At 37.7% G+C, this 27587-nt stretch overlaps 1 protein-coding gene across 4 annotated transcripts in view; it reads right to left on the bottom strand.

Moving 5' to 3' along the window:
- Positions 1 to 412: 412 nt before the first annotated feature.
- The window catches only part of GTF2I (general transcription factor IIi), a 78672-nt gene continuing 51497 nt past the window's right edge, over positions 413 to 27587 (bottom strand). For all 4 annotated transcript variants that reach the window (XM_008570785.1, XM_008570787.1, XM_008570786.1 and 1 more), the window contains 18 exons: positions 24101 to 24284; positions 22795 to 22853; positions 19822 to 19893; positions 18724 to 18907; positions 18023 to 18081; positions 17559 to 17633; positions 10269 to 10370; positions 9523 to 9588; positions 9150 to 9333; positions 8119 to 8174; positions 7675 to 7755; positions 7038 to 7121; positions 6495 to 6678; positions 5357 to 5385; positions 3878 to 3919; positions 2952 to 2993; positions 2374 to 2449; positions 413 to 1553 (listed from right to left, as the gene is read on the bottom strand). In XM_008570785.1, the coding sequence (XP_008569007.1) occupies positions 2391 to 2449; positions 2952 to 2993; positions 3878 to 3919; positions 5357 to 5385; positions 6495 to 6678; positions 7038 to 7121; positions 7675 to 7755; positions 8119 to 8174; positions 9150 to 9333; positions 9523 to 9588; positions 10269 to 10370; positions 17559 to 17633; positions 18023 to 18081; positions 18724 to 18907; positions 19822 to 19893; positions 22795 to 22853; positions 24101 to 24284 (1562 nt within the window). In that variant the 3' untranslated portion in view covers positions 413 to 1553; positions 2374 to 2390. The remainder of the gene's footprint in view (positions 1554 to 2373; positions 2450 to 2951; positions 2994 to 3877; positions 3920 to 5356; positions 5386 to 6494; positions 6679 to 7037; positions 7122 to 7674; positions 7756 to 8118; positions 8175 to 9149; positions 9334 to 9522; positions 9589 to 10268; positions 10371 to 17558; positions 17634 to 18022; positions 18082 to 18723; positions 18908 to 19821; positions 19894 to 22794; positions 22854 to 24100; positions 24285 to 27587) is intronic.

Raw genomic sequence — 27587 nt, 5'->3', positions numbered from 1 at the left:
AAGATTAATAATCAAAGGAGATGTACTTTCCCTGAGCACATGCCAGCAGGGCAAGGGGCTATGCTGAGAGAGCAGAAGAAATCTACAGCCGTGTGTGATTTTTAGGTGGGAGATTATGTGTATGCTCTATCTGGGGAGAGGGTTTGACCTTAAAAATCACTATAGTTTAGTTTAGAGGAGATGCAGGATGGGACAGGAGCACTCCTTAAACCTTTTAAAAAGTTAGCACATCAAGTTGCTTTCCACCCCGCAGGTGGCACGTCACAGACAGCAAGGTGGGGCTCCGGCCCAGGAGGCCCTCCCTGCAGGCTCCGAGCAGGGCCCCAGCACCCTCATGTGCATTCCACCTACCACCGAGCCACCCGCAAGTTTCCCCAGACATAGTCATGAAAACACCTTCGACAGAAATGAATTAGTGTGTGAAAGGCATGGATGGATTTTATTTATTACCCTATATCTACAATTTAATTTGAGGTAAAATATAAGCAACACATAAAAATGCCTATTTCTGCTACCATGTAATATAACTCTCCATTGTGAATATTGTGAGAGAGGAAATGAAAATTCTATGTCATCACATACTCCAGCTTTTCATACAGCTGGTTATTTTACAATTAATTGTTTGCGAAATCTCAACACATGTAAGATTCTCCTAAAATGGCGCAGAACATCAGAGGGTGCATAATCAGCTTACCGACCCATCACTCTCCACACTGGGGCCTCAATGTGACAAGTAGAATTAGGAAATGGTGCAGGCAATGACAACCCCTCGAGCCTGATCCAAGCTGGTACATGTGCCAAAGAATTCCACAACATGACAGGTCGTATACGTGACTGAGGGGCTTTAGTGTCGTCTAGCGTGCCCAAGTACTCATACCTGATCTTCAACTTCTGGTACACCGTGCATTTTATTTGGACGAAAAGTAAAAGTGGTACAGGTTCTCTGTATTTCGCCTATAATCCACACGCTGAGATACTGACCTCTGACTGTTAGGTGATCCAGAGGGTTTTTCTTTTAATTATGATAAAAAACATATGAATCATGATAGATAGCTTAGGAAAAGGTTTAGTCAAATATACAGATACTAATTGTTCACTCAGTCATTAAGGAGAGCTGTGAACAAAGGATCATTTAAATGATTTTTCAAATAGAAAACCTAAAGAACTGAACTATCACAGGAATTTTCTCCACTGCAGAAGCTGAGATGTTCCAGCAGGAGATATCTTCACTTGATTGGAAAATAAACACCACAGCTGAAGGCTCTGCTGAATATGTAAAAAATCCGATGAGATTCATCCCTGTCGTTTTCCCTGTCATTTTTCCAGCATTGCTGTAAAATCTTTATAATACATTCCAAAGTAAACCAGCCATTCCACATCTACAGTCACTCTGCTCTTTAATTCAATTCACAGAACTGCTGAAAAAGTAGACATTTCTATCTAAAAGTAGAAAAAAAGGTTTGTATAGAAGGTATTTCTGTTATACAAGTATATTACACAGCTTGGGGTGGTAACAGGTCCAAAAAGCTCTTCTCAACCACTGATACTTTAAGCTAAAGCAGGAGAGAAAACAAACAAGCAAGCAAACAGGTTAATCTGATTACAGGAATTTAACATCAACGAATATCACAACTAAATTTGCAGTTTTTGATAACAATTACTTAGATTTAAATGCACTGAAAAAGTGATCTGAAACTTAAAAGTCCATGACTTGACAGTGTAAGGCAAATTCCATTACAACAAAAGCCTCTGGATAAAAAGATCCACTGTCAAGGAATAGATTAGAGCCAACTAATCAAGCTGTATCCCATAACTATCATGGAAACATTACACAGCAGAGGCTAAGGGAGGTTCATGAGGACACGAGAATCAAGTTTTTCTGACTCGCGGTCTAGAGTTACCCCTCCTATTAATAACCTGGCCAACTTTAAGAAATCTGAAATTATAGGATCAGATTTATAACTCAATTATGCAAGACAAACAATGAATTTGCAATTCAGTCACACTCTGCAAATATTATTGTTACTATGGAAAAAAAGTCCAGTCTAATGACACTGATTCACAGTGAATCCCACAGTGAGGACAAGGTTTAACTTATAATTAGAAACATTTTCCTTTTAAGGCAAAAGTGCTTTCACATTTTTAACTGAGGGACATATATTAACTCAAGGAAAGTCTCTCTGCTTGAGTCTTCTAGCTCAAAACCATCCAGAAGGTGTATACTTGGACCCTGCATTCCCTGAAGGCAGGACCACCAACTCATAGCGACAGCGGGGAAGCCACATCAGCTTATGAGCATGCAGGTGGGCTGAGAAGGACACTACATGGCACCCTGGACACTACATGGCACCCTGGACACAGATGCGAATTTACCCTAGGAGGGAGCAGGTCTACCACGTGGGGTCTGGTTCTTGCTTGATCTGAGAGCTTCCATCAGTCTCTTTTATTTCTATCAAGAGAAACAAAAGGGTACCAATTAATTACACGATTAGTTCAAACTTGTTCAATTATAAATCCATTCACACCACACTATTTACTAAGATATGATTTCATAAGAATTACAAGACATAAAAAATAATATTTCCAGAGGCAACAATGTTTCTTTAGCAATAAATTCTAAATGTGGTTACGTATGTTTTCAAAGTAACAAACATATTATTATTTCTATGTACTTGAAGGACATGCACTTTCTGGGTTATACACTAGTCATTTAACTGTTTTAGAATTCATCAAGACTCATTTGAGAAAATGGAACAAAAAAAAAAAGCCATGAGTCATCACTGAACACAAAGTTTCTCAGCATAAACTACAAATGCAATACATCCAGAAACAAAAAAACAAAAGAACAAAACCACCACACACTTCTGGTTAAACAGTTTTGAAAAGACAATTAATCCTTTGTCCTAATAGTCTTAAGGAACTTATGATTTTCACCACCAGACTACTTTTACCTTCTGTCGCTGGAACCTCCAACTGGCTTGGCTCAGCTGATTCTACAGAGAAACATATAAAAATCTATTTTGATAGTGTCCAAAAGTTGCTTTAAATGATTTAAAGAACCTGGAATGAGGAAGAGGGGAGGAAGCTCTCCAGACTTTGTACACATAGCGTAAATCTAAGGTGAAACAACAGCCACAGTGTCTTAAGATTAAACACACAATTATTCAACTGTACTTCCAAATTTTTAACTTTTCTGGGGCTGGCAGGTAGCTCAGTTTAGAGCACATCCTTGTAACACTAAGGTCATACTGGCCAGCCGCCAAAACGAACAAAAACATTACTTTTCTGAAATGTGTTAATACATTGGCATATACAACTGAAGTCTTACATAATAATCTTAACACAGCTCTATACCTTGAAAGCAAGAAGTTCCTCTACATCTTTTATCCCGTTCTTCTGTGGACTCCCTTTTAATAAAAGCCCTTCATTACTTTCAATGAATCACAGTGGCAGGCCATTCCACTTGATTTTAAGGAATTCTTAAATACAAAATACACTTTTCTACACAACACAATGTGGCTCACTAATTTACAGCAATCATTAGAGACAGATGGCATAGAAAGTAAAGTTAAAAAGATGACCTTCTTACTCTGACATTTCATCCAGAAACCTTGGGGTTCCTGATGTTATGCTTAGCCTGGGACAATGGTTCAAGTGGTCTGTGACCCCAAGTTCTCAGTCGACACATAATTTGAGTATGTGATTACACAGGCTTTCAAACACAGGAGTCAAAGAAACACAGACTAAATGTGTGTGTGCTGTGTTACCCACACCCTTAAAGGTAGGCAAATGTAAGCATGTGAGGACACACAATTTTATGTGATCTGTTCTATCACACAAATGGGAATATTTCTATGTTTTACCATGCTTCACTTACCTTGTATCACTGGGCCTTCTGACTCATTCTGATCAACCAATTCTGAAAATAAAGCAGATTAGTTTAAATAATAATCTAATGACATGTGGTTACATCTGAAAAGCATTTTTACATACATTCGCTAGTCTGATGCTCCAACTTCGCCATAACAGGTACTATTTTCCTTATGACAAAAAGGGAACAAACATTAAAGAGTTCTGGAATATCCCATCAAAATCACTAATTCATAGTAGTTACTATAAAACTGTATTACAGACTACTGCACAAGGATGAGAACAACAGCGAACATTTTAAACATAAAATTAGGGGCAGATAGGCTTAAAATTTTTTTTTTTTTTTTTTTTTTTTTGCAGCTGGCTGGTATAGGGATAGAACGCTGGACATTGGTGTTGTCAGCATGACACCCTAACCAACTGAGCTAACTAGCCAGCCCCTAATGTTCTTTGGAAGCTATCATGGGATTTCTTTAAATGATAAAGTTCTCTAGTGTGGTTAAGGAAGTGAATGTCACAAAGATGATTCAAACTCTATGAAGCAATGTATGTTTCTTTTTAATTATTGACATCACCAGATACTAACATACTTTACAAGATAGAAGGTATATTAAAAACAGAATCTAAAAAAAATGAACTCATGGTCTGTGGTACAAGCAAATAAATAATTTTTCTATTTTTTTTTTTTTTAAAGATGACCATAAGGGGATCTTAACCCTTGAGACTTGGTATTGCCAGCACCACACTCTCCCAAGTGAGCTAACTGGCCATCCCTATACAGGGATCCAAATCTGTGGCCTTGGTGTTATCAGCACCACACTCTCCCAAGTGAGCCACGGGCTGGCCCCAAATAAATAAATTTTACGATAACGTGAAACTCAAAACTTGGGGACAGAAGACACATATATAAATCCATGACACCAAAGAGTGAATGAAGGCCAAAGAACAGGGTCAAAAGTGTGAAGCAGAAAGGAACAGCATGGGGCAGGTATAACACCTGTATTTGTATTTGTTGAGCATATACTTATACTATAGGCCAGACACTGTCCTAGATTAGGGGTCTGCAAACCTTTTCTTTTCAGAGCCAGTTAGTAAATATTAGTAAATATTACAGGTCACATAATCTCTGTTGCAACTTTTCAATTCTGCCATAAATGAATGGATGTTCCAATAAAACCTTATTCACAAACATAGGAGCTTGCTGACCCTTTTTAGATGCTTTATGTATAGTGAGTCATTTAAAATGCTCTAAAACCCCCCAAAATAGGTACTATTATTACCATTTTATGATTAAGTAAACTGAGGATAAGAAAAGTAAAGCAACTTGCCGGATTTTTCATATAGGAAGTGCCTGGTGCTAAAACAACCATCACTATGCGTGGTTGGTGACAGGTGAAGCACTACATCACACTCTGCGAGTTAAGTACGTGCATGCGCGCACACATCCTCAGACACCAGATTAAAAAAGACTTCATGAAATACTCACGGTTATTAATCACAAGTCCTGGAAATGGTCTAAAGAGAGAAACAAATTGTATAAATACAAGTTTATTTTTACTCTACAAGAATTTTCATATAGATTTGTCTATTCAACTGATATTTAACCCATGTCACTTACGTACTACATGAGAAATATCCACTACTTTATAATCTTATGGGAAAAACAGATATATATGAATAACTAATATGGAACATTGTTAGAGAATTTTACACTAAAGATCGAGGGAAAACAAAAAAAGGAACACAGAGAAGGAAATAAAGTAGTTCCAGTTAAATGAGCAAATGGGAACGGGCCGTTTGCCTGACCCCTGGGAATGGTATAGAGAATGGCCATTGTTTAAGTGGGACACAAATACGGAATTTTTTAGGAAAAGGGGGGTTGGAAGACGAGTGGATGAGAAAAGCCTCAAGAGGGCAATACATTAGAGATTTGTGGGTGGCAATCCTAAGGGATTTGTACTAGTCAGTGGGAACAAGATAATGAACTGATTGGGTAGACTTAGTGACAGCTAGATTTCTGAGGGCTGGAAGAGAAGAGTAAAGATAACTTGGGATTTCTGCTTAGGCAGTTGTCACTTACTCTGACATCTCACTTACCTTGTCATCTTCATTTTACAGACAAGGAAACAGAAGTGACCTGGCTAACAAATGGCTGACTTGGGATCAAATCCCTTTCTGACCTGATGCCCAAGATGAGATCCTTAACACAGAGGTTGGCAAAATGTTTTTGTAAAGTGCTAGATAGTAAATACTTTTGGCTTTGCAGATCATACTCTGTTTCCACTACTGAACTTTACCATTTTAATGAGAATGCAGCCACAAATAATATGATGTATTAGATAAGCAACTGGATGTAACTGTGTTTCAATAAGACTATAAAAATAGGTGGCAGGCTGCATGGATTTGGTCCACAGGCCATGGTTTGCCAACTGCCTGCCCTAAAAACTAGAGAATTAAGTAGGAGAGAATCTAATGTTATAATAACTAAACAGTTATCCTTGTTTGTTAGTTTCAATACATAGTAAACTTGATTCTATTCCTACATATGACTGCATTTTGGAAGATGACTTAGCTTCACAATCTTCAGATCTGTTCTTGTAACTAAGCAGGAAACCCTCACTTACCTAATGACTGTGAATTTGATAAACTCAGCAGAATCTAAGATCCTTCTCATGGAGCTAATTTCCAGGTAACTAGGGGCTTTGAATGATATCCCAGGGGGCATGCCATCAACCACCACACAGCCAGGGTTGATTGTGATTTTCCTGTAGGGAACTTTCACGGGAAAACCCATCCCAATAGCTTCACCTATAATCAGACAAACAGCATAAAAGTACAGATTAACTCATTACTTTAAGAAGTATTTAAAAAACAAAATCAACATTTATTTTACAGACCATCTCTGTTGTTAACTAAGGTCACTGTACACTTCAAGCAAACTTAAACATGAATCTTAATTTTATTAACTTAGATACTGACCATCAATAGTATAACCCATTTAATGTTTTATTAAAAAAACTTAGCAAAAAGAAAACACTTACTTTTAAATTTTAGTTCCTTTTTTATGGGATGATTGCAACTACCAGACCATCATCTACTAAAAAGATCTCATTAAAACACAATACCCCTGTATAATACAAACTGTACTTTGCAAATGCAATACTTACCAAATTTTCGACTGAAGAGGTCATTCACTTGTTCTCTTAGCTGTCTAGCTTTTTCAACTTTTGACAGTCTTTCATTATCATCGTCTAAAATAGTTAAGAGAAAGCCAAAAACTTAATAATACACTTTTAATTCCTGCTAAATTTTTAGGAGCTCTGGGTAATGTTTTTTGGAGTATTTAAGCATTTTGAACTGAGTTTGAAATTGTTAAAAATTATAACACCAAACAAAGTGCTACAACCTTATTCCTGTTATAAGTTACTAGACATTTGAGTGGTTAACAGGTTTTAGCTCATGCCAAATGTAATAACTGCTGAGAGCTGTTTAGAGATAAACTGACAGAATGAGGTTTTTGGTTAACAATTTTTGCATGGGGCTGGCTGGTTAGCTCAGTTGGTTAGAATGCAGCCTTATTATACCAAGGTCATGGGTTCAGATCCCTATATAGGCCAGCCACCGAAAAAGGAAAAAGAAGAAAAAAATAAAAATTTTTGTAGGAGCTGGGGAAGGCATGTGGCAACATGTAAGTATATCCAATGTCCCTGAATGACTGGAGCAAATCCCAGGAATCTAAGCTGGGAAAGTCAGAAAAAATCTGAAGAGACCCCATAAACTATGATAAAAACTGAGAAATCATACCTGGAATTGTCACCTGAATGATGTTAAGATCTTCAACACCTGATGCAGTAGTATTAACATTGGGTGATGAATTTATTTTTCCTTAAAACAGAAACTTAAGATGAGAGTTTGTCGAAACCATGGTCAAAATCTTTAATAATCAAGAACCAATGTTTTAACAGTGCAGGCTAAACGAGACAATACCTTAACCCAACCTTATTCAGGGTTGTTTTTTTTTTCATATTACATTTTATTCCAATAAGATATTAAGCTTCCTGAAAGGCTGTGTTTTTCACTCCCTGGTGATGCTTAGAGGCACTCATTTACTAAAGAACTAAAAACTGTAATATAGTCAAAACCCCAATTTTCAATGAGCTTTCCTGGTTTTATCTCAACAGCTTTTCTTTAAACAATTGCTACAAAATGCATTTCTAACAGCAAGTTTTCTACAGCAAGGACACTCACTTGGAGGGCTCTTAGAGGAGGTGCTCTCCTTAATTGCCGTCTCAAACATTTCAGGCCTACAAACAACAAAAGAGAAAAAATGTGTGCTAATCCAACAGTAAAACTCAAACATTAAAAATTAAACAAGTAGAAGATTTAAAAACCAGTAACTCTCTGTAAATATATACTCAATTCTTAATAATAGAAAAACAGAAATAATATAATTTTCTAAAGGAACATATCCAAAAAGACTAATCATGATTGTGATTTTAACATCCATCCCATCCCTCTCTTAACCCTCTCCCCCATTTCCTGTATTAGTTTTACTGGCATCTTCTTCACATGGTTAGAACAGATTCTTAAAAGTATCAGTGCCAGACTTGAGAATGGCCACAGAAATCCTATTTACTTAGCATGGAAACCCAAGTTGGGCTGTGAAAACGTGATCACGAGTCTCTTGCACAGAAAGCAGAGGCAGAGGCCTTTGCTCCTGCCAAACCTCTACAGATCTAGCCCAAAGTACAAAAGGTGGTCATTATGCTTGGCAATGTCAGCTTTTATTATTTGACAGCATTCTTGGGTGACTCAAAAGTAAGTCTTAGACCAACTAAATGAAACCGAAAATTAATTTCAAATTAATTTTGAAACTAATTTTGAGAATCAGTATACATTTTGAATTTCCAGTTATCCCCATCTCTTTCAATTGTGTTCTATTAGATGTTTAAGCAAATATAGGAGAAATTTAAAATATTCTGTAAGTTGGAGAAATAAAAAGCCGTTGGAAAACTGAACCACTGCATAGATTCCAGAGACACTGACCAGTAAAGGTATGACTGTGGGTAGATTCAGTACCATGACGTTATCTCTATGACACGCTACAGCCCTCCTTACCTTCTTTCAATTGATTAAGGAGAATTTAAAACTTTTGCAAAAGCACAGCTTGAGCATTTTTGAAAGCTAACTAACCCTGCCACAAACATGAACCCATGACCATCTCCCAGCGTCAAACAGTATCAGCTCATGGCCAATCCTGTTTCATCTAAGTTCCTTACTTTTTAATAATGAACTTAATTTTGGCCTTGTTTCTGAGTATCTTCTCCAGCCTCGGAATGCCGAAAGTGGATGGTCTTCGGAATGGCACACCCTCAGGTAGGCCTTCCACATAAAAATCTTCTGGGAAAGATTCAAATAATGCAAATGGCACTTTCACAGCCTGTTTAAGGCCAAGAGCTTCGCCTGTAAAACACACGCAGGGCAAAACAAAACATGGAAAAAGTGGGAGAAATTATGAAATTCAAGTCTAAAAAACCCATGCATTTACAATGATAGTAATACTTAAATGTTAAATATTTTACTCTGCTCCCTTCTATCTACTTATGAAATGCTACCTTATAGTTCAATAATAATGTTTCAAAATAAACTCACCGCATTTTTCATTGAAAAGATTTTCAACTTTCTGTTTTAGGTCCGTGATTTTGGCATTCCAGGCCTCTGAATATAAAACACAAGATAAATGTAAAATTTACCAATATACATTCACAGGCAGGAATTTTTCATTTTATTGTACATCTTTAAGAAGTACAAAATTAAAAATGCATAAGCTTTTAACACTGTTATGTCTTGGCATCTATTCCAATCCTGGTCTCTGTTTTATTATATTACTAATATAATAAAAATAAATTTATATATTTATAAATTATATTCATATATTATAAACTTATAGAATATAAATTAAAATAAATAAATTTATTTAAAAATTTATAAATTTATGTAAATTTATAATATAAATAAATAAATTTGGCTACAAATAAATAACACATACTGAAATAAATGAAAGACAAATGAAACCTCCTCCCAAATTATGGATCTAAGTATTTATAAATGATAGTATTTATAACTTACATAATAACCCTGACACAGAAAGCAATGTTATCCCTATTTTGCACACAAGGAAACTGAGGCATAGAGAGTTAGCTTGCCAAAGGTAACAGAGTTAGAAAGTAGCAGCATCCCATCTCAACTCAGGCAGTCTGGCTCTACAGTCTTTGCCTTTAATCTCTGATATATATTGACTTACCAAACAAAAAATAATTCACCTGCTAAAATATAAAGCATTTTTAAATCCTTTGATTTAAAATGATGAAATCGAGAAAAATAAAATGCATATTTACCAAAGGAAAATTCTCTCCCTCGAGGCTTGAAGGGAACATTAGAACCATTAGTCTGGGTAGGGGTTCGAACAGTTGAGGTTTGAGGACTGTTGTTATTAGGACCTAAAGAGGAATAAAAGAAAATCACAATTGACCCATTTAATTATGCTTAAGTACTTCATGTGGCTTCTCTAAGACACACTTTTTTTTTTTTTGCTGGCTGGCTGGTACGGGGACCCAAACCCGTGACCTTGGTGTTATAAGACTGTGTGCTAACCAACTGAGCTAACTGGCCAGCCCAGGACACACTCTTAAAGTCCAGCCTGTGCTACAAAACAAAGATAAGTTCAAATGAAATTCCTGCTAGTTCCACCACCTCCATCCATTCTATTTCCTTCCCTACAATATTGTATGTCCCCCCAAAAGACAATCAGCTTTCTGGCTGATGTGAAATACCTGAAATTTATTAATGCCACATCATGCCCTTTTGGGGACATCTGATTTTTTTGTTTCTTATGTTTGTATCAGTATATCCACTATGAAGCTTTCCTTTGGATTCTCCAGTGGCTCTGACATAGGCTTTTCTTTGAATTCCTAATGCAACTTAAAAGTAATGTTAAAGTTTATTAGTTGTTTTCAATTAAATTAAAATGTGTAGTTCCAGTCACTCATATGAGGATATGAAAGTTCCTGGAAAAAGAGAATTGAAAGATAATACAAATCTTTCCATGAACTTTCTGAGGTACCCTTAACCTTGATTTTTCTTATGTAAGAACATCTAATGCTTAAACAATAAGCTTATCATTTTAATCCAAAGTAAGCTATTTAAATATAGAGCCAGGGCTGGCCCGGTGGCTCACTCGGGAGAGTGCGGTGCTGATAACACCAAGGCCCCGGGTTCGGATCCCATGTAGGGATGGCCGGTTAGCTCACTGGCTGAGCGTGGTGTTGATAACACCAAGCCAAGGGTTGAGATCCCCTTACCGGTCATCCTTTTAAAAAAAATTTTCAAAAAAAAAAAATATATATATATATAGAGCCAAAATAATGTAAAAATAAAGAGAAATTAAGTTTCATCTAAATCTTTGGAGTAGAACCCTACCATTCTTAGAATACATCCCAAAACTTCAAATTTCCCAACATGTGGAGATGTTTGTACAGGCTCTGGGCTTTCACCTCCATTACCTTTCTACTGAGTTCTCTACTTCCTATGCCCATCCTCACATAAACGGCTTCTGCTTGATGAGCAAGTTTTGCAGAATACTATTAATAGCTAGCAGTGTCTACTGGCCACTGTACCAAGCAAACTATGTGTATTATTTTACTCTTCATAGGCATTGCTACCATCTCTACTTTGCCCAAGGAGAAGCTGAGTCATGGGGGTATGTAACTTGGGGATAAGTGGTGGAGCTGGTGGGATACCAACCTTCAGAGTCTTGCTCCTCAACACACTCTCTAACACACTTGTGGACAAGAATTTCATAAATTCTTAGATCTGAGCAAGGGATGGCAAATACATAGCACACCCACTCCCCATAAAATGTCAAGACTCCACACTCTAGTTTTAAATAATTACAAACCCCATAAATAAAGCTTCCTTAGACAGTACAGTAGTTAAAGTAAGTATGTCTGGAACAGTTGGCTCTCGCAGCCTGGTTTATCTGGTGGGTATATCTGCACAGAGGAAATCAACATAGTCCATAACCAAAGTTCCATAATAGGCCACTAAGGTTACCCAATTAAAGTCCTGCTTATACCCCAAGCTCATAAAGCAACCTTTTAATAACAAGTGGGCAAGACAGAAAGAAACTAGTGACTGGATGACACAATTGAGCTGATGGAAAGATCTAGTTCTTACACTAAATTAATAAATTGGCATTCTGGCTTATATGTTTGTTTTTTTTAAAAAGATGACCAGTAAAAAAAAAAAAAAAAAAAAAAAAAAAAAAAAAAAAAACAAAAAACCAATTTTTTTTTTTTTTACTGGTCATCTTTTTTTTTTTTTTTACTGGTCATCTTTTTTTTTTTTTTTACTGGTCATCTTTTTTTTTTTTTTTACTGGTCATCTTTTTTTTTTTTTTTACTGGTCATCTTTTTTTTTTTTTTTACTGGTCATCTTTTTTTTTTTTTTTACTGGTCATCTTTTTTTTTTTTTTTAAAAAAAAAAAAAAAGATGACCAGTAAGGGGATCTTAACCCTTGACTTGGTGTTGTCAGCACCACACTCCCCCAAGTGAGCCACGGGCCAGCCCTTCTGGTTTATTCTTAAGTGAGGTAACACTATGTACCCACTAGCATGGTTAAATTAAAAAGAATAGCAGTACTGAGTACCATGAGGACGCACAGCCATTGAAACTCTCACACATTCCTGGTAGGAATGTAAAACTGTACAAGCACTGTGGAAACTGTTGAGCAGTTTCCTAGAAAGTCAAAACCCCAGCAAATTCTGCTCCTAAATCCACCCCAGAGAAGGCAAACATGTGCCGGAAAGATTGGAAATACATGTAAATGTCTATCAACAAGTGAAGGTATTCATATTAACAAAATGTGAGGAATGCACACAATGGGAGAATATTCAGTAATAAAAGGATATATTGAAATACTTAACAAGGATATACCTAAAAATATTATGTTGAACAAAAAAAGCCAAGCATAAGAAGAGTACATCCACCACGATCCCATTTATATGAAATTCTAGAACTGGCAAAAGTAATCTCTGGTGACAAAAGGCACATCGATGCTTGCCTGTGGCCTTGGGTGGGCAGGACTGACTGCTGAGGAGCATGGGAACTTTCTGGGGGGCGTGGAGAGGTCCTATGTGTTGACTTAAGTGGTACTGCAAGGATACAAAACTCAATACAGTTAAGACAGGTGCATTCTACTGCATAAAAATTATACCTATTCAGACACGAAGGAAACACAAAGACAAAGGAAAAAAAATTATACCTAATAGATTTCATGTTAAAAGTAATGAGAATATTCACTTATAAATAGGTACATAATTTAAAACAGAATATTAATAAGGTACAAATAAAATACATTCCTCCTATCGCTGAACTTTTGACAAAAATGTCCTGAACTTGGACACCCCTTTTGGCTACTTAAAGCACCTTAAAATACTAACGACTATTTTATAACATTTTAACTAATGTAAATTAGATTCAGAATTCATTTATAGCACCGGTTAGGCAACATAAAGCTAAAAGGAAGCTTTGTCTACTGCAGGACAACAGTCCTTCACTTACCACACCGGTTTGGCAATATAAAGCTACTCACTGCTGATGTGAAGGCAGGTCAGAACTATTCCTCATTAACCCATCACTGACCTTAATCCTTTTCTTTTGAATCAAAAACCAAAAATACAAAGTAAAGTATAAATGCATGGAGTGGGGATTTAACCCTAACACAGTATTTTTTTTTTTCAACATAGAAACAGATTGCTCTGGTAGGACAAATGGTTTTACTACCCAACCTAAAGACAACTCTTATCTTGTCTCCTGTGCTTACTCCACTACAGAGCAAGAAAAGCTAAAAATTTGCATTTTTATATGAAAATGCTCTGGTTAACATATTTGGTATTAAATAATCAAATCCTCAAAAAGGTAAACATAGAACTTAAAAATATGCCCACGCAAAACTCATTCACGAATGTTCATGTCAGCATTATTCATAACAGCTAAAAAGTAGAAATGAACCAAACATTTATCTGGTGTGATAAATGAGCTTACTGCCCAACCTAAAGACAACTCCTACTGCCTAAAGTATGCACAGATAAACAAAACGTGGAATATCCATAAAATAAAGTGTTATTTATCAATAAGAAGGAATGGATGCCCATCACCAGTATGGCTGTTATTTAAAAAAACAAACAAAAAACCCGAACAGAAAATAACAAATATTGGTGAGGATATGCAGATATTGGAACCCTTGTGCACTGCTTGTGGGACTGTGAAATGGTATAGTTGCTGTGGAAAATGTTATGATGGTTTCTCAGAAAGTTAAGCAAATAATTACCAAATGATCCAGCAATTCCACTTCTGGGTACATACTCAAAACAACTGAAAGCAGGGACTAGAATAGATCTTTGTACACCTGAGCTCATAGAAGCATTATTCACAATAACCAAAAGGTGGCTGCCATGGCAAAGGGAAGCAGGAAAATAAATGAGGAATTAGTATTTAACGGGTAGAGTTTCAGCTGGGAAAAATGAGAAGTTCTGGAGATGGATGGTGGTGATGGCTGCACAACAATGTGAATCTGCTTAATGCCACAGAAATGTATACTTACAAAGGGTTAAAATGGTAAAATTAACGTTATATGTATTTAGCCACAATTTTCTTAAAAATTGGGGGGGAGGGAGAATGAAGCACTGGTACATTCACAGCACAGATGAACCTTGAGAACATGATGCTAAATGAAGGAAGCCAGACACAAGGGACCATGCATTGTATGAATTTATATCATGAGGGCCACAAACTGATTCTATTTACATGAAATGTCCCAAACAGACCAAAAATAAATTAGTCATCGCCAGTGGTTGCTCAGAGAGGGAGGTGGGGAGTGTCTGTTAATGGGTATGAGTTTTCTTTCTGGGTCATGAAAATGTTCTGGAATTAATGGTGATGACAATACAACATTATCAATATACCAAACACCACTGAACTGTGTATTTTAAAATAATAAATTTTATGGTATGTGAATAAAACCTCAATCTTTATAAATCCATGAGTTAAATACTATTCCTATTCCCATTTTATAGATGTGCAAACTGAAGAAGAGAGAGTTTAAGTAATTTTCCTAAGTGGTAGAGTTCAGATTTGAATCCAATCCACTTGAATCCATCATTTGGGTCTAATCACTTACAGCCTGTGGCTTATTTTCTTATTTCAAAATCTTTTCTTATTTTTTTAAACCAAAAGATTTAAGCAAAAATCTGCTAGGAGATTCTGGAAAGGCTTCTTTCTATTTATGACAAAGGGTATAGGCAGGGCTGATGCTCCATCTTCTCCACCTATGTATGTCCTGCTTGAAGGCAGACATGACGACAAGAGCTCCATCAGTCACCATGCACCCACGAATCAAAGGCCAAGAGAATCACAGAGAAGCCAGTCTTACCATCTTTTAGCTACTGAACCAACATCAGACAAAGCCTACCTTCAGAAAAACAGGCATCTCCATATTTGTAAAATCACTGCTGGCTGGAGTAGAACAGAATCCTAAAGTTGTGCCTGGTAACCTTACTTCTTAAGCCCTACTCATTTTAACTCATCATACTGGCCCTTCATTCCTCTATTTACCTAACATCTCATTGATAACAAAGAGTTTACATTAAGTAAGCTTTGCTTTAACAGGATCGATGAAAAGTTTAAAAATACAGGTAAGAACTGCTACCAGAAGTATATCCCTAGTGTGCCAACTGACTATTATGAACAAATCTGTTTTTGAGACATATGTTTCTCAGACTGTACTGATAGTGCCTATAAACATGGTGTATATTAACTGGCTGCTTCATTTTTTCCCAACTTTAATATTTAATATCCACAGATTAATTTATTTGAGATCAGGACACCAATATATATATAATGAATCTTTATACTAGAGTTAGAAGTGGGGGGAAAAGTTAGACATTGGAGTCACCTTGTTGGCTGCTGTCCCCTCTATGTCTTTAGCCTCCTAATATCTAGAATGTTTTAAAATGAGATACTCTATAACTGTACCAGGTTTCTTTGACAGCAATCTCTCCATTCTTGAGGTAACATACTGTCGTCTTGTGTTACTCTTACTGCTTTTGCAGAGCACGTCAGCGTATTATAAAATAACTTCTTTCTACCTCTTAACCTAAGCGCGTGTTATGCGACTTCATGACTACTTGTCATCTCGCCGTCCCACCTTTCCTTCTGAACTTGTTCTATGTCTCCATTGTGACCTCTAATTCCATCCTCCTAGTGCAGTGTGGGAGTCATTGCTCCTTCAACTGCTATGAGCCACCTGGCCCCAAGACTTCTTCGGGCCACTGACACCGTCAAAGTTCCTAAGTGACCAAGCCTGGCTGGATCAAGCAGCACAGGCGCACTCCCTGGAGCAGGAGCTCCTGCGGCGCCCGCACTGCAGGCTCCACCCTCAGCACCCTTGCTCACTCCATGCCCTTCGGGAGCCGCCCTCCTCTGTCTCGGCCACACGATGTTCTACTCTTCCAGCAAGGTCTAACTTAAATGGAATCCTCTCCACGAAGATCCCATCACCTCAGAACTAACCTCCCTCTTACGTAGTGTCACTGTTTGTATTGTTCAAATATTTATGGATCCAGACCCGGGTCTGTCTGGCTCAGAAGTGTGTCTCTTTTCTAAAAGCAACACCACACGCACTTTGTAACTAGCTCCTTCAGGAAAGGGTGGCAGCTTGTGTGTAAGAGAGATTTTCCTCAGATCTTTTCCAAAAGGAGAGAAGTAAAAAACTGGATACAGGGGCCGGCCTGGTGGCGCACTGCTACAGTGCGCCGCTTGGGAAGTGCGGTGGCGCTCCCGCCGAGGGTTCGGATCCCACATACAGACCGGCTGCTCACTGGCTGAGCGAGGTGCGGGCACAACACCAAGGGTTGCGATCCCGTTACCGGTCAGTAAAAAAGACAAAAAGGAAAAAAAAAAAAAAAAGAATACAGGTTCTTTGTAAGTGTAACTAAATGGGGACTAATGCTCCACTTAATATCAGCACTGCAAACTCTTCGAAAACGTGAAACCTGGGATAAAAAGAACTATCACAGTGCAGTTACTTCCCTCTGCGTTAATAAAGAGATGGGAGAAAATATCACATACAACAGTTGGTTGAGGATTGTCTTCAGTATTGTGTGAAGTATTTTAACACTGTGAACCTAAAAAGATGAGCATCCTGCAGATCCAGTGGGAGTGGAGAGAAGGAACCAAATTTAAGGATGTAGCAGAAACTACTCTAATCCAAGGCACTATTTAAACCACTCCTAAATTTTCTGTCCTGAAAGGAGCAGAGAAAATGAAGTGCAGAAAAAAAGAAGGTGAGGAAAAAATTCCACGTGTTACTCTCTAAACCTCTATTATTAGGAAAGAAAAGCATATTAGGGATTTTCTTAATAGCTATTTACAATATGATCTACATTATCTGTTTTCCACCATTTTCAAAATTTAAATTAAGAACATCCAGAAATTTAGCTTTATCACAGGTAGCTATTCACATGTAAAACCAATTTTGAAAAAACACATTTTCATAAAAATAGAACTTGTGAACTGATATAACTAGTAAACTGAAGAATCAACAGAAACATGCCAAGGAATGGCCTTACCTTCGACAGTGACCTCAATTTCAGGAACCTTTGAATTACTCCCAGGGCTTCGTGGTCTTTTTGGAGACTGCAATGCTGTAAAGCAAGCACACAAGTACTTCTGTATATTGTAAAAAAAAAAAAAAAATACAGAAGGGGATGCTTTATAAAAGCAGAGTATTAAAATTCATACAGTTTGGCTCTTTTCAAAGAAACCTGAAGAATTAAACTGGTAGTGTAATCCTCCATGAGTCTCAACAAAGCTGTGGAAACATGAATGAAGGAGGATTGCAAACATGAAATTTTCAATGAAATGTTTAAAAAAAAGAAAAAGAGGTCCGTTAAATAAAATACCTTAAAAAGCAAAGAAATAAACCAAAAGCCCCACTAAGATATTGGCCAATGATTCAGTATGATTTCAGTAGCACTGATAAAGGATGTTTTAATGCACTGAAGTATACTAAAGAGTATATGTAATCTCTTACCTTTAGTGTTTATTTTACTAGCCATTCCAGGAGGCAAGTAGGAAACAACTAGTTCAGGTCTAGAAAGGAAACCAAGAAACGTTATAGTAACCAGTACAATGGTTACTTCACAGCTAGTGAAAATTATGACTAGTGTTTTTTATAAAAATGTTCACAGAATCATCCTGTAATGTAACAATAATTTCTATCATTATGGACAAAAACCCCTGACTTTCCTTCCCATGACTATCTGCTGAGTGAATAAGAAAAATAATGAATAAGAAATGATGAATAAGAAAAATCAACACTAGTTTAGTTTCTTCAACCACTGAAATTCTGCAGAAATTTAACTAAGAAATACTATCATTGATATTCAGTTGCTCACAAGATTGACCAGGAATAACAGAGCAGATAAAGACCAGCGTTTTAAACTCCCATTCATATACTTAGGAATGCTAAGAGACATCACAGGGTCTCTGAACCTCACTGTGAGGCAGCCATTACTATTCTCCTTGCACTGATGAAGAAAACCAAGTACAGGATAAAGGATCTGCAGAGGTAACAGACAATGGCAGGCCTGTAGTTCAGAGCTAGTTAGGCTTTTCCATCAAGGACTTCAAAGCCATGGCTGTCACCTCTAGCTAGAAAAAAATTTTGAATAGAAATATAAATTTTATTGTTTTAATTCCAGAAATGACCACGTCTTTTTTTTGAGAACTTACTTTTTAACAACAAACTTGATTTTATTACTCCCACGGACAATCCTTTCAAGTCGTGGAATTCCAAACCAGGTAGGGCTTCGAAAGGGAATTCCTTCTGGCAAGCCTTCTACATAAAGGAACTCGGGATTTGATTCGAACACAGGATATGGTACTTTTACTGCCTCAGTAAGTCCAAGAGCTTGAGCTGAAAGTGTAAGAGAACATAACTTGTGGAAGACAAAATTTTACACAAACATTTTTGTGCTTGCATTCTTGAATACGTTACGTACGAGTTCCCTATAATCTAGCAATATGAACTCAATATGGAAGGCATTTTGCTTAATACACTGTGCAAATCTGAAGAACAAGCCTAAAAAATAAGTACTTATCAGTGGAACATTTTAACACTTTAAATTGAAAGGATAGTTATGTTATTAGTCAAAATGATCTCTGTGCTCTGGGCAGAAATGAACTAAGGCCATTTCACACAACAATGGCATCCACCCAGCCTTTGTGTTATCATCTGGATGCAAGCTTGCTATTTAAAGATAGGGCTGTATGTGATGCATCTAAGCAGAACTTGTTAAATTAGACTGATCAGAAGCAGAGTATTCACGATTCCTGATCTACGACACAAAATGTCAATACCGATTATTAAAATAATGAATAGGAATGCCCAGGAATACTGCTATCACTCCCCACTCCTTACTTCCTTTTCCATGACAGATACACCCAATCAACTGAAAACTCTTTCTTGCTGAGCCTCCTCAGAATCCTCAAGACAGCGCTCCAGGAAACCGCTGTCAACAAATCTAAGTTGAAACAAATGATGAAACCTACTTGCCATACCGGTGTTATCCAGATAAGAAGTACAGACAGTGGAACTGAGATTAAGCCCAACTCCTCCCTTCCTCTCCCATTTTGACATATGAGAAAACTAAATCCAAGAGAAACAAAAGTATTTTGCTTGATTTAAGTAGTAAGTTTAGTAGTAGAAATAAACTAAAACCCAGTTTCTAGGACCTTCCTTCTTTAAGTCCTGAACTTCTATAATTCATTCAGAACATAGCCTTTCATTTATGTTTTTAAATTAAGACATAAACATGGTATTTTGCTTACCAAATTTCAAATTAAAAATCTCTTCCACTTGCTTCCGTAGCTTGGTAATTCTGACATTCCAATCTTCTTTGACTGGAAAGCAAAAATAGATCTAATTAATATTGTTATTTATTGGTTCTGACACAAATCAGACTGGATTTAGGGACCAGAATGTAGACACTCTTCTTTCCAGTGATGCTCTTAATTCAATTTTGTTTAAAAACAAAAAACTTTGGGTGTTAAGCACTTGTGAAGTATCAGAAGAACTGCAGGGAGACAGAATTCTAATCTAAGTTCACATTGTAAATACAGAAACACTTGTTCATATGAAAGAGTGCTCATAATGAATGGTGTGCACGGCACACACCTCCTTGGAGGCACATCAGGGAACATTACCAGCAATATAAGGCTCTCGGGCTCCCACACCACATCCAGCAAGAACAGCTTTACTTTTATTTGCTTTGTATACAGGCAGTCCATGTTTTATCTAACGATGTGTGCCTCTCAAAATTCACACAAAGCAAAACTTCACTAATCAAGGCATCAGAAATAAATGGTAAAGGGATTAGGGAGCTGTTACTCAACATTACTCACACCTACAATCTGGTTTATTTCCTACCCATTATTAGACAACCATTACCTTTTAAATGTAACATAAAAATTCATAAAAAACTATAAGCTGTTATAAAAGACATGTAGGATGTCACCTACTTGGACAGGTATTCAGGGCTTGTTTGGTAGGGCTGTGGATGAAGAGAATGGATGGAGACTTGGAGACAATGGAAGATAACTGGAGTGATTGGACAGGAGAGGGAAAGAGAGTAAGAGGAAAAGGTAGAAAGAGTGGAAGAACCACACAGGTGTGTAAGGTATCTGTGTTTGCTGACAATGGCAGTGAGAAATGTTGGAGAAGTTCTAAAAATACTGCTAAAGGTTGGTGGCTTCAAAAAATTCTCTCATAACATTCCCTTTTCTTTAAAATAAAACCCAGTATTCTCAAGGATTTAATATGAGTTTCTTTTTCCCTCTGGATTTCAAAGTAGCCCAACCATTCAGCCAGAGGAAATAACTCTGGTATGAACCAAATCTGATGACTATCAGACATTGAGACTCTCCTTCCCCAAGGTCGCTTCTGTGAACTTGCTGCCCTGCCTCCTCTTCTGCCCTATCCAACACATCCTTCTCTGGCATTTGGTTCTCCAATGCAAGAAGATCTTCACACCCCTCCTCTTAAGAGCCAAGTCCCCATTCTTCCCCTACAAACTTGAATTACGTGGATAGTTCCTCAACTTTTTTACATGTGACTTTTTTTTTTTTTAAACCAAACTGAGGACAAATTGCACTCAGTGTGTTTAAAGCAGACAGCTCTGGTGGCAAATGATTAATTCTTTTGTAATGTAGTCTACTACTTGAATTGGCCCATCAAAACACTAATGTCTGGTCCACTGGCAGGGCAAGACGTATTTTGTTGGAATGATGAACTACAACCTTAAATTTTTCCCAAGGTCTTTCATGAATGGTAGAAGTCAAGTATTGTTAATGAGTGGGAAAACTGAGATTCTGTTTTGATAACTGGGCCTTTCAATTACGCTTGAAAACAGCACATCAAGTACTGCTGAAAATAGCATTCCCGATCCTTGGAGTAACTTCTGTGGTGCCTGCACAGTCTTTCAATGGTACATGTTTAGCATTCTCAGTTTTTACAGTCATTGTTAGAACTGCTTTTTTTAGTAAAGCAGTGATTGTTTTAATAAAAGCTTGAATTTGAGGTTTGTTTTGAGAAATGAAGACTCCTACGGCTATTCATCAAGTTCAGATTTACCTTCGGGAATATTCTTCTTTCCCCATTACTTCCCTTAGCAAAGAATGTGTCACTTCCAATGTTCCATTTATCACCAATACCTTCTTTGCTTAAATCAAAAACATGCTGAGGTGGTTAACCTATGAATTAATAAGCACTGATTATATCTTCTCACTCAAGAACTCCCAGCACGGGATAGTTTCATTTTCCTAGGACAGTATTTCTGAACCACTTTTCATACCATGATACACACAAAATCTATTTCACATACTGGTGACCTTTACTAATTGCCCCCAGGTACCCAGAGAACTGAAGGATCAGCATTTTAGGACACACCCATAATTCAAACTTGCACACTAGCTCACCTTAGAATTAACAAGAATGATTAACAGCACAAATTTAGGAACATGTAAGCACAGTCGAGATTCATACATTCTTTCAAACATTCACTTCTTGGCAACATCAAACTTTACACAACAGTGTATTGCTATTTATTGGTTCTTGGAAACCAAAGTTCCCAAGGTGGTAGAGTATCTATAAAATGTGGTCACTTTTTCTGACATTATGCAACAGCAAACAAAAAAGAAAGATGGGAAAGAAAGAAAGGCATTCTTGGAGCTCAAATAAGGAAAATAAAACATTCACTTCTTAGTTCTTTCCTACTGTGCTGTGGTATCAGTGTACAGACTAGAATTACAGTATTTGTCATTTTAAGAACAGGGTCCAAATGAACAAAGATAAGGTCTAAATGTGTATGGTCTGATATGGCAGCTACTAGCCCTGAGCAGCTGAAATGTGGCTAGGTGGATCTGAGATGTGCTATAAGTCTAAAATACATATTGGATTATCAATAAAGAATACAGATGTATGAAATAAATGTAAAATATGTCACTGTGCTTATTTATCATGATTACAGGCTGAAACACGCAAATGTAGCTACTACAACATATAAAGCTACACACGAGGCTGCATTAGCAGCCCACATTCTATTTCCACTGGACAGCACAGGTGAGATCTAAAGCTTGAGTTATCCACTAAACTGCTTAAGTTCACACTGATAAATCAAAGAATGCCTGTACAGAGCTTCTACAAAAGATTCTTTTGGGAGGTGAGGGATGAAAGAGGAGTTCCATGGCTAAAAAAAAAAAAAGCACTGATCTAAGCTTTTACAAAGGCTTCCACAACTCTCTTACCTGGTGTATTCGTTCTCGGCTGAGTAACTTCAGTTGTACTGTGAGTCAGAAGTTCTGGTCTGTAGAATATGGTTGATATTAGTAAAAGAGCTTCTAGGAACAACTTAAAAGCCTTTCCCACAGCTAGGTATTACCAATTATTTTAAAATATGGTCCATTCTTCCTTCATTTGCAGTGGGCAAAAAGAAATCATTTTTGCAACTCCAGTTTATTTTGAAAATAGCAATTTTCATACATTCAGGTGGGACCATCTAGATATCTTCAAAGGCATTTTATGTTTCAATGTGCAAGAGAGTTGCTTCCCCCCCCGCAAACAGCTCAACTTCATGTCTCTAAATCTTAGGTGAACCATACCATAAAACAGCTAAAAATTAGCTAGCTGTGTCATCTTAAACCTGTTTCCTTTCCCTTATAACTCAGTCTCAACAAATATACACAAACGCACAACCCCAACCAGTAAGGAAGATTCTAACCCTTCAGCATTCCTTCTGTGAATATTAAAGATGGGCCTTCTGTTCCTACTCCCTGTACCTAAATTACCCACTCTGCTGTCCTTCAAAATTAGGCCAAAATAATCTTTCTAAAATGCAAACCCAACTTATTTTAGAAGGAATCTGCTTTAGGACCTTTTAATGACTGCCAATGCATCTGGAGGCCCTAAGGCCTTCCTCCACTCGGACACCTGAGCGCCCACTCCACACAGAATGGGTTAGTTATGTGAACACACAAGTGTCTATGACACCTCCCTGCCCTTACTTGTATTATTTCCTCCGTTCTGTATGGACAACCAACCTGGATGTGATACCCTCTCCTTCTCCCCCTAAAATGATCAATAACACTTCATTGCATTTATCTTTGTATTAAGTCTCCCAAGGATGGGAGACACTTGAACATCTGATGCTTGTAATAAATGAACATTTGCTCAATAAATGAATCTAAACATAATGCTTCATATTTTAAATATGAAGAGGAAGTACTATTGAGAGGGGAACAAAAGGCCCACCTTCATCAAATTAATCAGTTCTTAGGGAGCACATCAGATTTGTTTCTGCAGATTATAGTCTTACCTTTTTTTTTTTCCTTTTTGTCTTTTTTACTGACCGGTAACGGGATCGCAACCCTCAGTGTTGCGCCCGTACTGGGGACCGGCAACGGGATCGCACTCCTTGGTGTTGCGCCCGCACTGCGCTCAGCCAGTGAGCGGAAACCGGTCTCCACATGGGATTCGAACCCTCGGCGGGAGCGCCGCCGCACTCCCAAGCGGCGCACTCTCCAGTGCGCCACCAGGCCGGCCCTATAATCTTACCTTTTAATAACAAATTTGATTCGATTGCCGACTTGAATGATTTTTTCCAGCCTTGGTATTCCGTACCATGAGGGACTTCTAAAAGGAATGTTTTCTGGTAGTCCTTCAACATAGAGATCATTAGGATGTGCCTCAAATTTCTGGTATGGTACAGCCTTGGCTTCAGTGCTCCCCAAGGCTTCAGCTGAAGAAAATCAAAGCAATTCAGGAGACTAAGTCTGTGTTGAAATCTCAGTATAATCCAAAGCAAGGCACATGTCAATTTTTTTTTTCCAGCTGGAAACATATATATCTACTAAATATTGAAATAGACTCAGCACAGAAAAGGTTCTAAGTATATATGATCCATGTATAAAGTACATATGACCCATAATCAATAGCTAAATTTTCGTGGATGTGAGTGCCCTGATCTAAGACAACTGTAGATAATCTAAAATAGCTCTAAAATCTTAAAAGATTAAAACTTTTCTTTCAATATCCTGAAGAAGAAAGGAAGAACAGAAAATCATGACAGACAATAAAGAGCACAACCTAAATACTAATCTTTCAAGTATTTGGAAGCAGACTTGCTGCTGTTTGATAACAGTGACCACCTCTTTCAGTGGCTGCTACATACTACCTCATTGCAGGTTACACTTTCATCTGTGTCACAACCATGACACCAATGTTCTTTATCCCTTAAACCTTGTTAGTACGCCATTTTAAAAGGAAATAACTTCTGCAAAGAATTCATGGAATGAGAAATAAAAACAGTAAGCAGAGGCTGGTTCAGATTAAAAGAGGTATAACAAAGTTAATGCATGAACATGGTTGGAATCCAAATTCAACGCAAAAATTTTAAAGAAACTTTTCAGAGAAACAAAGAAACTTGATTAAGGACTGCATGTGAGCTGGTATCAAGAAATCTCTGTTGATTTTCTGAGGTGTAATAATGATGCAGAGGATGTGTAAGAAAATGTCAGTGCTGTTCAGGGATGCACACTGAACAGATAAAATGACTCAATGCCTGCAATTTCCTTTATAATATTCCCGCAAAGGGAGAAAAACAGGGAAAGAGATAGATGAACAAAATGTGGGAGAATCCTAATAATTAATGAATTTAATAATGGGTATTCTGGGGTTCACTGTGCTACTTTGTCTACTTCTGAATAGGCATAAAAATTGTAATTAAAAAAATGTAAAACTGGGCTGGCCAGTTAGCTCAGTTGGTTAGAGTGCAGCCTTAAAACACCAAGGTCATGGGTTCGGATCCCCATACTGGCCAGCTGCCAAAAACAAAAACAACAAAAAAGTAAAAACTTATTTACTAACCCCTGCTCTGAAACCGCATCCAAACAGAAGTCTAAAAAGAAAGATTCAAATAATTTAAATACTACCAGATGGATCTCCCTTGCACTCTCTTGTATGTAACGTTTAAATATTTTGCAACCTGATGGCTTAAAAAGTGGCTCATTGACAAGTTAATTTGCATTTCTTTGTTCTTAAATTGACTTTCCTCTCACATTTAAAAGCCTTCTATCTTCATTTCTTCCTTCATGTAATTAACACCAAATCTGATGAGCTCCAGTATAGGAAAAGTCTTTGACATAAGCAAGGATTATGTTTTTGAAAAACCATACAAAATGTAATAATGATCATAGCTGTTAAAAAAAATATGCCCACAAAAAATAACAGTAATGGGTTAGAGGCTTTCACAGTCACACCTGGAGTGATATTAAGTATAATTATTCTGTTAAACACAACAAAAAATAAACCTCATTCTAACATACTTTCTATAGAATAAAAAAGAACAACTTGTTGGAGCTGAGAAAGAGCAGAAGTTACAGAAGAGGTAAAGGCCAGCCACATGACTTGTCCCTCACCCCGCCCACAAGGCCTCCCCAGTTACCCTCCCCTGCCTTCCCATTCCCCTTGTTCTGCTTAATTTCCTCCCAGACCACTTAATACCTTCGGGGATATTAAGTATTTCCTGTTGATTTACTGTGCATGTTTCCCTACCAGAAGTGCTCTAGAATGAATGGCGGCAGGGCACTGTCTCCTGCACTGCCAAGTTCATACCACCTGACACACAGATGTTCACAGGTGCCAAATGACTGAAGGATTATGCTGTCAGAAGTAGTGAATGTTTCCCCAATACTATGAGTTGTCAGTACTTGGAATCTGAGTTTTCCTGTCTCCCTTTCAAGGACCTTAAAGAAAGGAGCGATACTGCTGGTTCTCACTATCTTAAGTAGATACATTCCTAGACCTGCCTAAAGCTGCAGCACTTAAAAAAAAAAAGCCCAGCTTTTATTGTTTATAAATAATGATTAGTAAATTCTTTATCTGTTTCCTTAGCTATGATAAAAAGCCAAAACATTTTCCATTGGCTACTTTTTCCTTTATGTGAGCAAACTAACTACTCAACAGCCTCCTCCTTCTGAAAGGCAACTCAGCTTGCTTGGCAAACACCAGTGATGCTGTAAGTTTGGCTAATGCTTTTAATCGTGTTCATTTTCCAGAACTAAACAACATGTGCGCAAAGTTGATGCCTGTTCATGTAGATACTCATTTTCATATGTCACCTACTCATGAATCGTAATGACATCATGGTGGCATCTCTAATGATAAACATTGTTCATCACCTGATTTACTTTACTAAGTGTTTCAGAAATATGACGATTTTAAAAGTGGGGAAGCTTAGTGTTCATTGGCTAATTTCTGAGCAGATATCAGGGGAGATAAAATATCATCACTAAGGTCCTATATTCACACTGCACAGCCAAGGATACTGATGAGGAGGAGAAACATAAAATTCTGACTTTTTCCAATGCATTAAGTTCTCAGGGAGTTAAAACAGTATAACTAGTTTTAAAAACTAAATACAAGAGTTCTACATATAACACACAATTAGTGACCTGACTCTGTAGCTGCCACTGAGTTGCACCTAAAAGCTCCACTTCATGTACCCCTCTTGGAGAGCACTGATAGGACAAGACTCCTTGCCCAGGAGACCTGGTCTTTGGGTGGTAAAACTCCAGTGGTTTGCTTCAGGAAACCATGAGAGCCCTGCTCTGTGGCAGCCACACACACTGCTCTCCACTGCAGCTCTCCTGCCCAGGACAGCTCCTTGGCTCTTCTGGGTGGGGCGCCTTCTGTACTCCCTGTGGTCTCTCAGTGTTGTAATTTAATGAGGCCCTATGTGTGCTACATGATTGAAAGGCTCAGAGACTTCTGTTGGCTTAGAAAACACTTCAACGAGGGCCGGCCCAGTGGCGCACTGGATAGTGCGCCGCTTGGGAAGCGCGGTGGCGCTCCCGTCCGAGGGTTCGGATCCCATATGCAGACCGGTTCCCGCTCACTGGCTGAGCGAGGCGCGGGAGCAACGCCGAGGTTTGCGATCCCGTTGCTGGTCCCCGGTCCGGTACGGGGGCAACACTGAGGGTTGCGATCCGTTGCCGGACACGGAAAAAAAGACAAAAGACAAAAAAAAAAAAAAAAAAAAAAC

Source organism: Galeopterus variegatus, unplaced genomic scaffold, assembly GCF_000696425.1.
Source record: "Galeopterus variegatus unplaced genomic scaffold, G_variegatus-3.0.2 Scaffold631, whole genome shotgun sequence".
Taxonomy (NCBI): domain Eukaryota; kingdom Metazoa; phylum Chordata; class Mammalia; order Dermoptera; family Cynocephalidae; genus Galeopterus; species Galeopterus variegatus.
This window is presented reverse-complemented; position numbering and strand designations above follow the sequence as displayed.